The sequence below is a fragment of the Notechis scutatus genome, chromosome 5 (assembly GCF_049901735.1).
Source record: "Notechis scutatus isolate UNSWTSFEM ecotype Mainland chromosome 5, rNotScu1.2, whole genome shotgun sequence".
Classification (NCBI taxonomy): domain Eukaryota; kingdom Metazoa; phylum Chordata; class Lepidosauria; order Squamata; family Elapidae; genus Notechis; species Notechis scutatus.
Genome location: NC_142013.1, coordinates 53,620,779 through 53,636,833, shown reverse-complemented (window position 1 = coordinate 53,636,833; position 16,055 = coordinate 53,620,779). Strand labels below are relative to the sequence as shown.

General features: G+C 39.4%; 1 protein-coding gene across 14 annotated transcripts in view; it reads right to left on the bottom strand.

Moving 5' to 3' along the window:
* The window catches only part of DYRK1A (dual specificity tyrosine phosphorylation regulated kinase 1A), a 139,543-nt gene that overhangs the window by 56,434 nt on the left and 67,054 nt on the right, over nucleotides 1–16,055 (bottom strand). For 2 of the 14 annotated variants that reach the window (XM_087966773.1, XM_087966775.1), the window contains exons 3-5: nucleotides 15,193–15,382; nucleotides 12,477–13,128; nucleotides 9,661–9,726 (exon numbers count right to left, since the gene is read on the bottom strand). The exons of 2 other annotated variants lie outside the window; for them this stretch is intronic. Coding sequence is in view for 5 of the 12 variants with exons in the window: in XM_087966768.1 (XP_087822894.1) it covers nucleotides 12,477–12,531 (55 nt within the window). In the remaining 7 variants the exon portion in view is untranslated. The remainder of the gene's footprint in view (nucleotides 1–9,660; nucleotides 9,727–12,476; nucleotides 13,129–15,192; nucleotides 15,383–16,055) is intronic. 10 more of the 14 variants (XM_087966774.1, XM_087966767.1, XM_087966777.1 and 7 more) reach the window with 8 other exon arrangements.

Here is a 16,055-nt window from a genome sequence, read left to right as displayed (position 1 = left end):
ACAAAGAGCCTGGAATAAAATCCCTGCCCTTGTTGGTCCGCAGGAACCACCTGAATACCCAGATGTTGAATGGCAGTTCCCATGAGAACCTTCCTTGCATTATTCCTTGAGATGCGGCAAGCAGTAAAGAACCTCGGGTGAGGGAGAGGAACTCCAGGAAGAGGCCAGACCTCACTGTACACAGAACCCAGGCATCCTAAGTAATTTCCTCCCATTTACTGGCAAAATGGGCCAAACGGCCTCCAATGGGAGGGCTGGAGATGCAATCAACACAAATGACAAAAAGGGCAACTTCCTTCCCACGAAAGGGCCACCTGCCGGAATACTGAGGTCTGCCCTTGCCTGCACGCTCCTGCTGCTGATCCTGATGCAGAAAAGGCTGTTTCTGCAACCGCTGAAAACCTGGCCCGGAGTCTGCCTGGAAAGAGGATTGTTTGAAATATGGAGTTGGGCAGAACTCAGACCTCCTGGAAAGGGAAGGTAAAATCTTCTGTTTGTCTCTAGTTTCTACGAGGAGAGGGTCCAAGAACTCTCCAAATAGCCTTTGTCCTCGAACAGGGGCAGAGGCTACCTTCCATCTGCCATCAGCTTGCCAATGCTTAAACCAGAACAAACGTCAAGCCACGACTGATGAAGCTATGGCCTTTGTTGAGGATAGGGGGGGAAACACAGTAACCAGGGGGCACAATTTCTCAGGTAAATATAGAGCAGTTTGATGTATATGACCAAGTTTTGTTTTTGAATTACTGCCAGGTTGGTTTTTTTTCCAGGAATGGGAATCTTTAAACATTCTAAAGAAATGCTTTTCAAATATTGCATTAGATTCAAAGGTACTAATGGCAGAAGATTATATTTTTATGTCGTTCTATTTTGATAGTTAAATATTGCGGAATCATTCTTACAGAGTGAAATAGGAAACTAAAAGCTACTTGTAACTGGATAGACAAATGACTATGTTTCAGTTAAATACAGGATTTAAAAAATTTAACAGATAATCAGAATTGGAAGGGACCTTATAGGTCACCTAGTCCAACTCCCGGCTCAAGCAGGAGACCCTATACCTTTTCTGACAGATGGGAGTCCAATCTCATCTTGAAAGTCTCAAGTGATGAAGCTCCCACAACTTCCGAGGGAAAGCTATTTCACTGTCAGAAAGTTTCTCTTTATTTCCAGGTTAAATCTCACCTTGTTCAGTTTCCATCAATTATTCCTTGTCTGGCCTACAGGCGCTTTAGAAAATAGCTTGTCCCCTTCCTCTCTGTGGCAGCCCCTCAAATATTGGAAGACTGCTATCATATCTCCCCTGGTCCTTCTCTTCACTAGACTAGCCATGTCCGGTTCCTGTAACTGTTCTTTGTATGTTTTAGTCTCCAGTCCCCTAATCATCCTGGTTGCTCTTCTCTGTACTTTTTCTAGAGTCTCAATATCTTTTTTATACTGTGGTGACCAAAACTGGATGCAGTACTAAGGCTTTATAGAATGGTGTTAGTAACTCACTTGATCTTGATTGTATCCCTCTGTTAATGCAATTTAGGATTGCATTAGCTTTTTTGGTTGCTGCTGCACACTGCTGGCTCATATTTAGTTGGCTGTCCACTAAGACTCCAAGATTGCTCTCACAGTTACTAATTGTACAAATGTTTCAAAAAGAAAGAAATAGAATTATAAAAAGTTTGCATTCCTCTTCAAGATCACATATATCTGATTTGCTACCTTTTTGAAGCACAAATAGGTAGGAGATGGATGAATGATATAAATTGAACTCTGGTAATCAAACAGGCTATTATATTTTATACATTTCTTTCTTTCAACTCTGTGACTTTGGATTGGACCACATGGGCCAAAGTGGTAACGGGGAGGGTACTGCTGAACTCCTTATTGTTCCTATATACTGAATCTCTATCACTTTCATATTCTGTGAACACACCAGCCAAGGTACCCATTCTGAATATAAGAAACTTGGTATGTGATCCTTTGGAAACTTGAAAACTGTAATACAAACTATGAAAATGTTTTGAAAACTTTTAGTCAGTGAAAAACACATTTCTTTCTTATTGGAAGTATGCTCCAGCCCTAAATAAACAAGGAGTGATCCTCTCCAACAAGGTATACTTACACTCCTGTCTACTTCATTTTCTAATTTCCTGGAAGGAAATGAGATATGAGGCCCCTTCAGTGGCATCCTGTTGCTCTGGAATTTTCCCATGAAAGAAGCATAACTTTACTACCATCTTTTTTCACATATATTAACTTATTTTAAACCAGAAATCATTTTGATGCTTCCATGCCTACTGTTTTTTATTATTTTTAACATGTCCTTGTTTTATTCTGGCATTACAATGGATATAAATCCATTGTACACATCCACATACCATGTTTTTACCATGTAAATATAGACCAAGATAACTGACCACTTCAGGTGTTTTTTTCAAAATTCTGACCACTTCAGAATTTTTTTCAACTTTAATATAACCTATAAGCAGTACAATTCAATTAAAAATAAATTGAAATCTTTTAGGAGGGAACATAACAATTAAAAAACTAGAATAATGTTGCAGCATAACACTCCACACCCTCTTATAAGTAGGGATGTGGTTGTGTTTAGAATTAACCAAGCACATTCAAACTGATATTAATAGTAATCAGCCTGCCATCCATTAAAGTGACTCTGATCAAGCCCATATAAAGTACAGCTGTTCTAGTAGGATTTTTCTGACAGTTGCCCTCTACAGCCGAAACCCATAGTCTGTAGAGAGCTTGCAAAGTATCAAAGGGATCTCATTGGAAGATATCAGTCAAGAGAAGGGCACAAAACATTTCCAAGGAATTGGATATATCATGGAACACAGTAAAGACAGTCATCAACAACTGGAGAAAATATAGCACAACAGTGACATTATCAAGAAACAGATGCCCCTCCAAAATTGATCAAAAAACTAGAAGAAAACTAGTCTGAGAGGCTGCTAAGAGATCTACAGCAATATTAAAGACCATGTAGATTTTTGAAACATCCACTGCATATGTATGTACATACCACTCGTTTCTAAAAATTTAAGCTCTCCCTCCCCCCCTCATTTTGCAAACTTAACTTTGAGGACTGGCTGTAACTACTATTCATTTGGCACTGACTCTCTGTATCTCTTTTTGATGCATTTTGACAAACATTTTAATAGAAATTTTTTTTTACAGCAGAATATATATTATGTGAATAATAACGCTAAATATATTACGGTGATTAAAATAACAAATGTGACAAAAAGATTATAGTTATCCATACAATAACTACAAATAAAACATTAATTCAACCATTAAAGCTTATTGTTAAATACTGACCATGTAGAAACATACTGTCTCATTTTTAGAACGTAGGCACTTATCAAGTAATAAATTCATATCCAGGAAATTAGATTTTTCATAATATTTCCAATTACATAATAATATCCCAATTGCTCATTTTTAAATTTTTAAATATTTTGTTATTTTAATTATTTTGTTTGTTAGTTATCATGTTTAGCAAAACCAAAGCTCTTCATCAGATGACAAATTCTGTATTTTAGTGATATAATTTAACAACACCCCCCAAATACTTACAGCTTTTTCTTGTAAAGTTTATATTAACAAAGGTGGTAATTTTAATTCAAGACAATATTTCAATAGGCCAATATCCAAATTATATAAGCAATAAATACATCAAATGTCTTATAGCACTAATGTAAACTGAATTCCATTACTTTTAAAACATTCTCTTAAGAATTATATAAATATAAAATAATATTTTGTGATGAATTAATATCATTTTAAAATCATAAATATATTTCATTTTTGTTTAATACCTGGAACTTCTGATTTTCCAAAATTAGATTCTTTAACTTTCATTCCAGAGTTCAATTATTAATGCTGATTTCATGTCACAGTTTACTATCCTATAAAACTGAATTGTTCAAGGAGTTGGGCCTCTTGGAAAGCTAAAACTTCAGGTATCTTAGAGGCTACTGAATTGGCCAGTCCAAACTGTTCAGTTATTATGTGAGTTTTATATATTGCCAAGCAGATATTTCAAGTAGGTGAAACCAGAAATCAGTAATAATCTCTAGTTTAGCTCAACAGTCCAGCAACAGAACTACGGATCATCCCTTTTGAGTTACATCCGATGTTATAACACCATATTAATTTAAGAACAAAATCTAAACATTTACTGTTTGATAACCAAATATACCTGGCAGTTTTCAAGGCATGAAGAGATTCCTGTTAAATGTCAACTCATAAAGCATTCCTGGCTTGCTCCTGAGTTGCCATAAGGGGGGGGGGGAGATCTGATGGAGCAGATGGTGTCTCAGGTTACCAAGCCCAATCGGAGAGGCGTGTTTTCAACAGCCTGCAAAAGTGCTTCGTTGGAGAATGTGATTTATGACACACTCTGGGAGGAGGGAGAAAACAGGGTCATAGGCGGCCAGTAAATTGCGTAGGGCAGAGCTGACTGCACTTAGGGAAAATGCCGACATGTTGCTCCTAATAAATAATTGGATTTCTTTTGAAACTTGGCTCGAGGCTCATGAATTTATTAGGGCATCCATCAGAACCCTGACATTAAATATATCTTGTTCCTAAAACCTGCTAAGATTCCAAAGTGTTACACACTTGCCTTCCAAAGAAACCCAGAGAATAACTATGAGATCCGCTTTTTAAAAATGTTAAAATAAAGTAAGTTTTAACATTATATGTTTACCTGTTGAAAATGTTAGCTACCATCAGAATATAGCCAGACAGAAATTTATACCACTGAATAGGGACACTATCTCTGATTCTGACATATCAATCTTTATTACACTGGATTTCTTTTCACTCTTTCTGAAAACTAATTTGTTGGATGCAAATTCTCAAAATACTGTATTTTAACTGTAGCTTCCTATACCTATGGACACATGAAAACCTATATACGCTGCTCAAAAAAATAAAGGGAACACAAAATAAGACATCCTAGATCTGAATGAATGAAATATTCTTATTAAATACTTTGTTCGTTACATAGTTGAATGTGCTGACAACACAATCACACAAAAATTATCAATGGAAATCAAATTTAGCAACCCATGGAGGTCTGGATTTGGAGTTACACTCAAAATTAAAGTGGAAAAAAACACTACAGGCTGATCCAACTTTGATGTAATGTCCTTAAAACAAGTCAAAATGAGGCTCAGTAGTGTGTGTGGCCTCCACGGGCCTGTATGACCTCCCTACAACGCCTGGGCATGCTCCTGATGATGTGGCGGATGGTCTCCTGAGAGATCTCCTCCCACACCTGGACTAAAGCATCCCCCAACTCCTGGACAGCCTGGTGCAGTGGTGGCTGGAGCAAGACATGATGTCCCAGATGTGCTCAATTGGATTCAGGTCTGGGGAACGGACGGGCCAGTCCATAGCATTAATGCCTTCGTCTTGCAGGAAATGCCGACACACTCCAGCCACACGAGGTCTAGCATTGTCTTGCATTAGGAGGAACCCAGGGCCAACCGCACCAGCATATGGTCTCACAAGGGGTCTGAGGATCTCATCTCGGTACCTAATGGCAGTCAGGCTACCTCTGGCGAGCACATAGAGGGCTGTGCGGCCCCCTAAAGAAATGCCACCCCACACCATTACTGACCCACTGCCCTGTCACGTCTGTCACATGTGCTCTGTGTGGACTTGCTTTCATCTGTGAAGAGCACAGGGCACCAGTGGCGAATGTGCCAATCTTGGTGTTCTCTGGCAAATGCCAAACGTCCTGCACGGTGTTGGGCTGGTAAGCACAACCCCCACCTGTGGACGTCGGGCCCTCATACCATCCTCATGGAATCTGTTTCTGACCGTTTGAGCAGCCACATGCACATTTGTGGCCCACTGGAGATCATTTTGCAGGGCTCTGGCAGTGCTCCTCCTGTCCCTCCTTGCACAAAGGCGGAGGTAGTGGTCCTGATGCTGGGTTGTTGCCCTCCTACGGCCTCCTCCACGTCTCCTGATGTACTGGCCTGTCTCCTGGTAGCGCCTCCATGCTCTGGACACTACGCTAACAGACACAGCAAACCTTGCCACAGCTCGCATCGATGTGCCATCCTGGATGAGCTGCACTACCTGAGCCACTTGTGTGGGTTGTAGACTCCGTCTCATGCTACCACTAGAGCAGAGGTGGGCAACTATGGCCCCTTTATGACTTGTGGACTTCAACTCCCAAAATTCCTGAGCTAGCATGGCTTGCTCAGGAATTCTGGGAGTTGAAGTCCATAATTCATAAAAGGGCCATAGTTGCCCACCCCTGCACTAGAGTGAAAGCACCGCCAGCATTCAAAAGTGACCAAACCATCAGTCAGAAAGCATAGGAACTGAGAAGTGGTCTGTGGTCACCACCTGCAGAACCACTCCTTTATTGGGGATGTCTTGCTAACTGCCTATGCTTTCCACCTCTTGTCTATTCCATTTGCACAACAGCATGTGAAATTGAGTGTCAATCAGTGTTGCTACCTAAATGGACAGTTTGATTTCACAGAAGTGTGATTGACTTGGAGTTACATTGTGTTGTTTAAGTGTTCCCTTTATTTTTTTTGAGCAGTGTATTTTTATTGATGTTTTAATGTCCTCTGATTAGGTACTTTAAGAAAATTTCAATGCCATGAGTGTTTATATATTTATTTGCCATATATTATTCATATATTTATCAGCTATATGTGGTATTTTTTTGTTATCACTGGTTGAAGGAAGAAAAGGGTTGGGGATGAGGGAGAGAAGAGCTTATGTTCAGATCTTGCAGATAAAAAGATTATTTTCTGCTTATTGAATATGTGCAACTATGTTTAATATTTTTTGCTGCATCTTTAGCCCCTGAAAGGTAACATTATATACTATTTGTACTGTGCTCTTATTTTTGCACTATTTTTGCACTATTCAGCTTCCAGGCTGCTTGCTAAGTTTTGAACACAAAGAAGTATTTTTGCTGGTATGTTTATTATGGACTGGTTAGTAAATGCAGAGCTGTTGCTTGCTTCTCTGCTGAGCCTCTGTTTTGGTTGAACTATAAAAGAAGTATTCTTAATTTTTGGGTTTTGCAATGAAAGTTTCTTTTTTGGAGGACAATTTTTATGCATTATAGGCAAGGATGGGCTTCAAAAATGTTAGCGAAGGGTTCTCTGCGCAGTTGCTGGGTGGGCATGACCATGGTGGGCATGGCCCAGTCAGCCTCCTGCATCACAGCGGGGAGGGGTGTATTTGCCCTCCCCGGGCTCTGGAGGCTTTACTCAAGCTTCTGGGAGGGCAAAAATGGCCTCCCCAGGCTCCGGAGGTTCTCTGGAAGCCGGAAACAGGACCATTTCTGGCCTTCCCAAACTTTTGGGAAGCCCGATTTTCATCCTTCCCAAGCCTCCGCGCATGCCCTTACCTGCATCCAAAATGGGCCACATGGGGACTCCTGGGGGGGGGTGGGACGGGGTGGGCAGGGCGAGCCAGGAGTGGGATTTGGGGATTCTCTGAACTGCACAGTATCTTAGCTAAGGGGTCTCCTGAACCCCTGCGAACCCGCAGCAGCCCACCCGATTATAGGTAATAACAGCATAGACTGCTATCCCATGCACTTCTGTAGTTGTAGAAAGACCAGAAAACATCAGGCTTATTTTGAATTCCATCGTTTCTATGGCTAAACATAGATGCTGCCTGACTTTTAATTTGAAATTATCCTGGCCCTCTAGAAACCTGAATCAGCTACAGATCAATTGGGAAATTTTTCTGAGGCAAAAATCAGCTTTTCATCTAGGAGCTCAAGAAGATGTACATTGGGCAGGTTGGGGTATTGAGATATGGACTAATCAAAAAAAAAGGAAGAATTTGATGGCACCTTTTCAAATTAATATATTTTATTTAAAATCATATATTAGTTCATTCAGTTCATCAGATGGATTTTTGGCTACCACAGATTATACAGTTTTCCTTCAATGATCAGTCCGTTGTTAACTATAAAATCTAGTGGTCAGATTGGGAATTAAGCCTGGATTTTCCAACTTGTAATCATGATTCTCATTATATAGATTTGTATCTTTAAAATATTCCAGCTTCTAATGAAAATCCAGTACACCTTTAAATCACACATCCTTATTAATGTCCGATTTTAAATGAAGAGTAAATTAGGTACTAGCTATTCCACAATTAGGACACCTTTTACTGAGGAAAAGGAACTATCTATTTCTTATTACAAAGTATATTTCAGATAATGGAGACACATAAAAAATGGCCTCTGTCCATCTCATTATATGGATAGATAAACACAGATGTAGTTCCCTCATTGGATAGTTAAAATAAGAACTCTAAATTAGGCTTGCAGCTGTGCTATCCATGCTACAGAAAGAAAAGCTGATCAGAGACTACCTGCATTCTATATAATCATTTCTTCACAGGGAAATCCTTATCCGAGAGAATAAGCAGTATATTCAATATTTGTTCAAGAAAGCAACTGACACCTTTCAACAGGGGTCCGGGAAAAAAAAACACGGATTAATCTATCTACTGGTTTAAAGCTCTCAAATGTTCCCTTTTCATTTAATTGTTTTAATTTGCTTTCTTAATTTATTGATTAGAAAAAGTGGCCTATTTGTGGACTGTTGTTCCAGACTTCATAAAACATGACTTGTAGAAAACCAAAAAGAAGTATTTTCTCATTTTGTATCACTGCAGCAGTATAGTTCTGGTTTCCATTAAATAGAATTTCCATCTTCTAATTTGGTTACAGATTAAGACATTCATAGAGAATCGTAGCTAATACAGATCTCTGAAAGACAGCATCTGAATCATACATACAGATAGTCCTCAACTTACAACAGTTTGTTTAGTTACAACAGCACTGAAAAAAGTGACTTATGATAGTTTTTCCACACTTATGACCACTGCAGCATCCCCATTGGTCACATGGTCAAATTCGGATACATAGCAACTGGTTCATATTTATGACAATTGCCCTGTCCCATGGTCATGTGATCAGCTTTTGCAACCTTCTGACAAACAAAGTCAATGGAGAGGCCAGATTCAATTAACAACCGGGTTACTAAGTTAACAACTGCGATGATTCACTTAACAACTGTGGCAAGAAAGGTCGTAAAATGGGGTAAAATTCACTTTGCAAATGTCTCACTTAGCAACATAAACTTTGGGCTCAATTGTGGTTAAGGCAAGATTATCTGTGATGAATTGATTGATTATATTCCACTGAGTTGGATTCAACTCTAAATAGAAAAATACACAAGCCTAAAATTTTTAAAAAGCTAAAATTCTTAAATGAAATGTTAAATGAAATCAAAATATGTAATGTTTTGTTCTAAGATATGTGTGTGTATTAATTTAGAAGTTTAGATGTAAAGGTAAGTTTAGAAATTTTACTTTTATCTCTTAATTTGCAATATATTTTATAACTTCAAACTGTACTGTATTACAGTGCAAGAAAATATTTTTGAAAACTGACAGAATTATATCAACTTATTTCTCATTCATATATTTACACAGGAAATATTTACAGAAAAAGTAATAGCTGTCCTATGAAAGAGAAGAAAGCAGAACCAATAATTAATAAGCAAAACATATTCTAAATATACAGTAGTTCTTAAATTTTAGGAAAAATTGTATATATATATATACATACATACATACATGAGAGAGAGGGGAGGAGGGAACCAATCTTCTACTACATTTATACAAAGGTCAGGAAAAAGAATGCTGGAGAAACATAAGTAGACACAGAAAAGGATCTCTCATTAAATTTATTTTACATGTTTCCTATAAAACTCAGTCTCTTTTTATCCTCCCAACAATATTCCTATACTATCTGTATGCTGTATTTTCTTCTTTAAACTTGTCTACCCTTTCTTGGGGATCATATTAAGTTCTTGTATTTTCAAGTTCCATTTCCTCTCAACCCATACTTGTTTTGAAATTTGTCATTCATTCTCTCTCAATCATTACCTGAGCTTTATGCACAACTATTTTTCTTTTCTTATTAATTTCTTATAAGAGAGTGTATTCCTCCTACTTTTTATCAGCATTTGTATTAACTTTTTCTATTTTACCAAAATTATTTATTTATTTATTTTTGCCACTTGCAATTAACCAGTCCTTTTTCAATAGCATTGCATAAAATGTTGCTATAGTAAGTATACTGTAGCACAAAATTGGGCAACCTGGAAAAATGTATCAGGGTCCTGGTAAGATAGAATGGTGACAGGTAGAAATTGTGCTTTCTACCAGGACAGTTCTTTAAAATTGGATAAATACATATATCTTTTTATTCTCAATAATACCAAATAATGTTACAATAAAATCTTGAATAACCAAAGCCATGAGTGATAACAAAGATCAAGATCTATGAATCTATTGAGAAATGGAAGAAAGAAAAAGTTATTTTGTACATCTACAACTGAGAAAATGGGAAAGGATGCAATATAAAAAGAAAATAAAAAAACAGCAACTGAATATAGTTTAAAGGCATTATGAAAAAAACTTTCTATTAACACATTCTTTTCCTTTCATTTGTATTCCCGACTGCAATTTGGGTATCTATACTTTACACTAAATATTAAGAACTACTGCTGGTTTGTGTTTTAAATCACAGAAACCATAAAGCTATTATTTGGTTAAATTTGGTTAAATTTCTATGATGGGTATATACTTATCAATTTTGCTATTGCAACTAATTATCTCATTTTAAATTCCCAATCTATTATCTTCATCAGGGGTTTCTCTTTTTCAGTGTTATGACTTTATTTTTATACAGGTAGTCCTTCACTTACAACAGTTCATTTAGTGACCATTCAAAGTTACAATGGCACTGAAAAAAGTTATTTATGACCATTTTTCACACTTGCAACCTTTGTATCATGTGATTAATATTCGGACGCTTGGCAACTTGACTCATGATCATCTTTTGCAACCTTCTGACAAGCAAAGTCAATGGGGAAGCCAGATTCACTTAACTGTGTTACCAATTTAACAATGCAATGACTCACTTAATAGTTGTGGCAAGGAAGGTCATAAAATAGAGCAAAACTCATTTAACAACGTTTTGCTTAGCAACAGAAATGTTGGGATCAATTGTGGTCATAAGTCGAAGGCTGTATCTTAGTAAATGATGAAATCTTCATTTCTCTGGAATTATCTCTACAAAAGTATCTGTGTTTTCAATTCAAATTTCATTTTTGGAGGATTTTTTTAAATATGATGATATATTTCCTACTAGTGCCTTTGAGGTATTTTTCACATAGAAATTACATGAATACAATATTCCTTCTTTGTTATGGCATTTCCAACATTGTTAATATTATGCTTTGTGGCAATCAGTGGCAGGACTCATATACCAATATGAGTAAATTTAGGTTTTTTTTATAGATCAATTGATTTTTGAAGTTTTGCATTTAGTTTATCAGGCAATTTTTTATTTGTTTGGTCTCCATATTGTATTTCAGTATCAATTTATAAATATATCCCCCTAAGCTATGTTGGTTTTTGTTTTAAGCATTTGAAATGTTATCTTTCTCTAACTCCCTCATATCTTAAGATAACTTTTTATTTTTCAAATTATTTCCTAAATCTGGATACACCACATTGGCATATGCAATTAAATCTTTTTATGGTAAATGTCTTCAGCATAAACAGCATTTGACTGCTATGCTAATAGTGAGATTCCAGATTTCAGCTTTACCTTCCTTTACTTTTTAGAAGATTCTAAGTTTTTAAACAAATTTATGTCCCTTCAAATTCTTTTCTTGTTTTGCTTTTTTGTACAATAGACAGAAATAATGTCAATTAGCTAAGCTTACTCCTTGTATAATTATCCTCCTTGGAAATTTCTATGATTCATAATTGGCAATTTGCTGTGAGATTATCTATTATATGAGATTCAAGAATTCTTTCTTTTAAATTTTGCAAAATTCTGAATCTTACTCCTATTCTTTCATTTCTGCATACAAATTTGTCAAATGCTCTTTGCTAATCATGTAGATTTTTATCTGAAATTGAATCAAATCCATTTGTAATAGAAAGTTCAACTTGGGTAAAATATTCATTTTGTTATTGCAGTGAATCTTAACCAAGAAAATTTTAAACTTTTCCACCTTTCTAGTTTTAATTACTTCCATAATTTGTTGTAATTATTTTGAAATATGTGTTTGTTACATCCAGTTCAGTGAAGTCCGATATATTTTAGTCTTTTGCTCTCTCACAGCTGGCTTGTCTTCTTCAGAGCTTCAGTGCCTTAGTAGTGCCTTCTCATTAATTTTTATACCCAGCAAAGGAGCCAAAGTCTTTAATTACTTACCATCACCATATATATGAAGCTTTGTTGTTGCATAATTGTTACTACTACCGTGTATTGACTGCCTAGCACTTCATCTTGTATTCCTAGCCTTAAATTTTGATCCTGAATATTTGCTCACTTTTAAGATCTTGTTTAGTAGAAGGGGCATTGGTCTTACCTGAGATGCCCTTTCTCATTGGTGGCGAGAGAATCAAGGTACGGGTTAACTCCATCTCCTAGCTGATTGGACCGAGTCTGTCAAAGCTGCTTAGTTCCGCCTCCCTTGCCAGTCTTCCCCAGCTTTCAGTGAAGTCAACTTGACAGACCTGACGTGCCTCTGCAAGTGGAATAAGAACAATTATCTTCCCCCTGCCCGCGCCCCAGACCAGACGTACCCAGGGTGGGGCTGGACTCTCGCCACCAATGAGAAAGGGCGTCTCAGGTAAGACCAACGCCCCTTTCTCGATTGTGTGGCTGCGACTGTCCAGGTAAGGGTCATACCAAAGCTGGAGGGTGCTCCAACAGGTGCATACAAATACAGGGATTCAGGACCAGATCGCTACCCGCCCACAGGACAGCTGGCTTTGGTATGTCCCAAGGGTGGATTCTCCAACTGGCATACTGGAGAAGGGGCATTGGTCTTACCTGACACGTCCTTTCTCTGGATGCCAATGGAGAATCCACTCCCACCCTGGCGACCGTCTGGTCCAGCGTCTGGGGGCGGGCAGAGCCAACACCACAAATAAGTCCAACAGATGGCTACGCCTTCATCGAAACTGGGGTCTCAGTAGTTGACAGAGAGACATGGCAAAAGATTGAGGACTCAGACTCTAGGCAGAAAGGCATGTGTCAACCCAAGTGTGGATTCTCCATCAGCATCCAGAGAAAGGGCTTGTAGGTAAGACCAACACCCCTTTTCCACCTGTTCTGATCCCCGCCACCCGGAATGGGTGGAAAATGGGACGCCCAGAGGCCAAAAACAGGGCACGCAGAGGCCAAACATGGGATGCAGAGGTGGTTAATGGAGCGCATGGAGGCGGCAATAGGTGATGGCAATCGCTGCAGCTGAAATAGCAGATCGTCAGGAGGCCGATCCTACCGACAACCAGCTACTTGTGCTAATCAGGCTGTGAAGCTGACCAGGCTGTTTTGTGCACACTCAGCCGGCCCGCCTAGTCTCCAAATCCTTACTTAGCAAACATGCAGATCAGGCAAAGTGGGATGGGCACCGGACCATAAGTCCCAGGTGGAACAACTTGTTGACCTGGGACTTGGGGAGGGTCATTTCATGTCAAATAGTTCAGAAAAGTGCCTGGCTTGCCCACTACAGATTTCGATGAAATTTTTGGTGAACATGCACACATGTCCCAATGAACATTGTTAAAGTGTTACATTTGCCAATGCAATACTTGCAGAGATATAGTCATTTGTTTGGCCCCAATGTGAGAAATGGGCTCCCTCGCAGCGCCTCCTCTCCCTCTTCTCCCAGGTGGTGGCGGCGTATCTGGCTCACTGAATCTGGCCTTCTTATGTAGGCCAGCAGTGCAGCGGCTCTGACCCGATCCTGGCCAGCAACACTGTGGACAAGAACCAGCCATGCTGAGCCCACTTCATGGCTGCGCAGAACCCGTACCAACCACTGCTCGGAGCTCCAGTGCTAGTCCCCCTCCCCTAAGTCTCAGGTTAACAGATTGTTTGACCTGGGACCCATGGCCTGGTGCCCATCCCCACTTCGCCTGACCCGCGGATTTGCTCAGTAAGGATCTGGAGACTAAGTGGGGCGGCTGAGTATGCACAAAACACTGAGCTCGAGACCGGGGGGAGGGAGGAGGGTCGAGCCCAGCTGGCTTAAAGCGGGAGACGAGACACTGCAAAGAAGCTAATTTTTCATGTTGGCCGGGCAGAGGCCAGGCACCATTTGTGTGTGTGTGCATGCGAGCGAAGGGGAAGAGGGGAAGAGGGAGAAACGGCAGAGAGGAAACCTTTCAAACTGCGTTGCCTGCTATTCTTGTTACTCCCCTGTCATTTCGCTTTCTCTCTCTCTCTCTCTCTCTCTCACACACACACACACACAGACATTTGATTGCTTGAAAGGGACAGGCTATGCTTTGCTTCTACCACAAGCATATGCTTCCCACAATCTTTCCTGCCTTTTCATCTTTTTCTCAAGCAGCAGCAGCCGGGCAGAGGTGGGGGGGAAGCCAATTCTGACAGGCTGCATGGCTTTCTGCTTCAAAGTAGTAGCAGCCTAAGCAACACCTGAACTCCAGGCCTGGCGGAGCGCAAACCGTGGTCACCACCTGCTCCATAGCCACAAGGAAAGCTGCGGAAGAGAAGCCTTGGCTGCAAGGCTGCCTGGTGCCGTGGACAGGGCTAGGGCTGGCAAGAGTGTGCCGGAAGTATCTCCAGGCGCCCAGAGAGACAAAACTCCCAACCCTCACTGGCTCAATTGAGAGATTGAGTAGCCATGGGGTGATTGCATTTGCCACCTCCTGCACTTCAAAAAAAAAAAAAGACCTCACCAAAAAGAAGCTGTAGCCGTTTTTTTCAGGGGTCAAAAGACACGGTCTTATTTTGGGGGGGGAAACTGTAATTCTTTCTGCTGCAAACCCTTCCAAATAACTAAAACTGGTAACTTGTAGATACAAAGCATATGCTACATTACTCTGATTAGAAATGTAATTAAAAATGACTGTGATAGGTTTATAATTATACTGAAACAGCCCAGAATGAAGATTGCCCAATTGCATTTACTCATACAACTCTTATGGATCAAAGTTACTATGTGTTCGCCTGAGTATATAAATTCAAAATATATTCATTACATATTCATTTTTAAAATAAAAACATTTTTGAAATTATTTCAATCAAACAATATCTAAAATTGTACTTACAGAAGTTCTCATCTTATATTCACTATCTTTTGGCATTCATTGTCATGCCGTTGTTGAGAGACTGATTCTGAGGGGGAGATTGAGCAGCTGACAGGGAGTGGGAATGTGGCTCCGGTGGCTGTGGAAGAAACGGAGGAAGGGCACAGTCCGGCTGGGCATTCAGAGGAAGACCCAGGGCCATCTCTTCATCCTAGGGCACGCAGGGAGGAACGGAGAAGGAAGCAACGTGGCTTACGAGAGAGAAGAAGGCCCTGATCCTTTCATTAATTGCAGCTTGGAGAACAGGCTATAAATGGGGCATTTGAACATGGCTCTTTGCTGGAAGCAAAGCGTGAATTAGCTTGGTCGAGCCTTATCTGGGTTTTGGCATCCTCCCAACTGTGGGTGCTGTATTATCCTTTGAAAGTCAGCAATTTATCATCCTGGCCTGCCATGTTAATTACTTCAGTGTGGTTTGTGTTGGTTTTTTTTAGTTCTAATTATCTTTACTTTCGGTTCAGACTGCATTTCTGCCCTTCGTAGACTGTTTTTTTCAAGAGTTTGTTATCCAGCCAAGAATAATTGGACGTTGGGGCCAAGTTGGAGGCATTAAAGGGAATTTATTCTACTTTGGTGACGTTATTTTTGTGTCATGCCCCAGGTCATCACATTCATTGTCATTGCAATAACTTCTGGTGGTTAAATATAAACCCATTTAGATTACTTCTATACCTTTAATTGTATAATGTCTCTCATCAAATCCTTTTAATATCTGTCCATGTGATCCAATATCTAAGAGAGATTGTCCTTTTACAAATCTCCTTTTATTTCTATATGTTTCTACATTTGGTTCTTCCTGTATTGGAAACTATCTAATAGCCTCC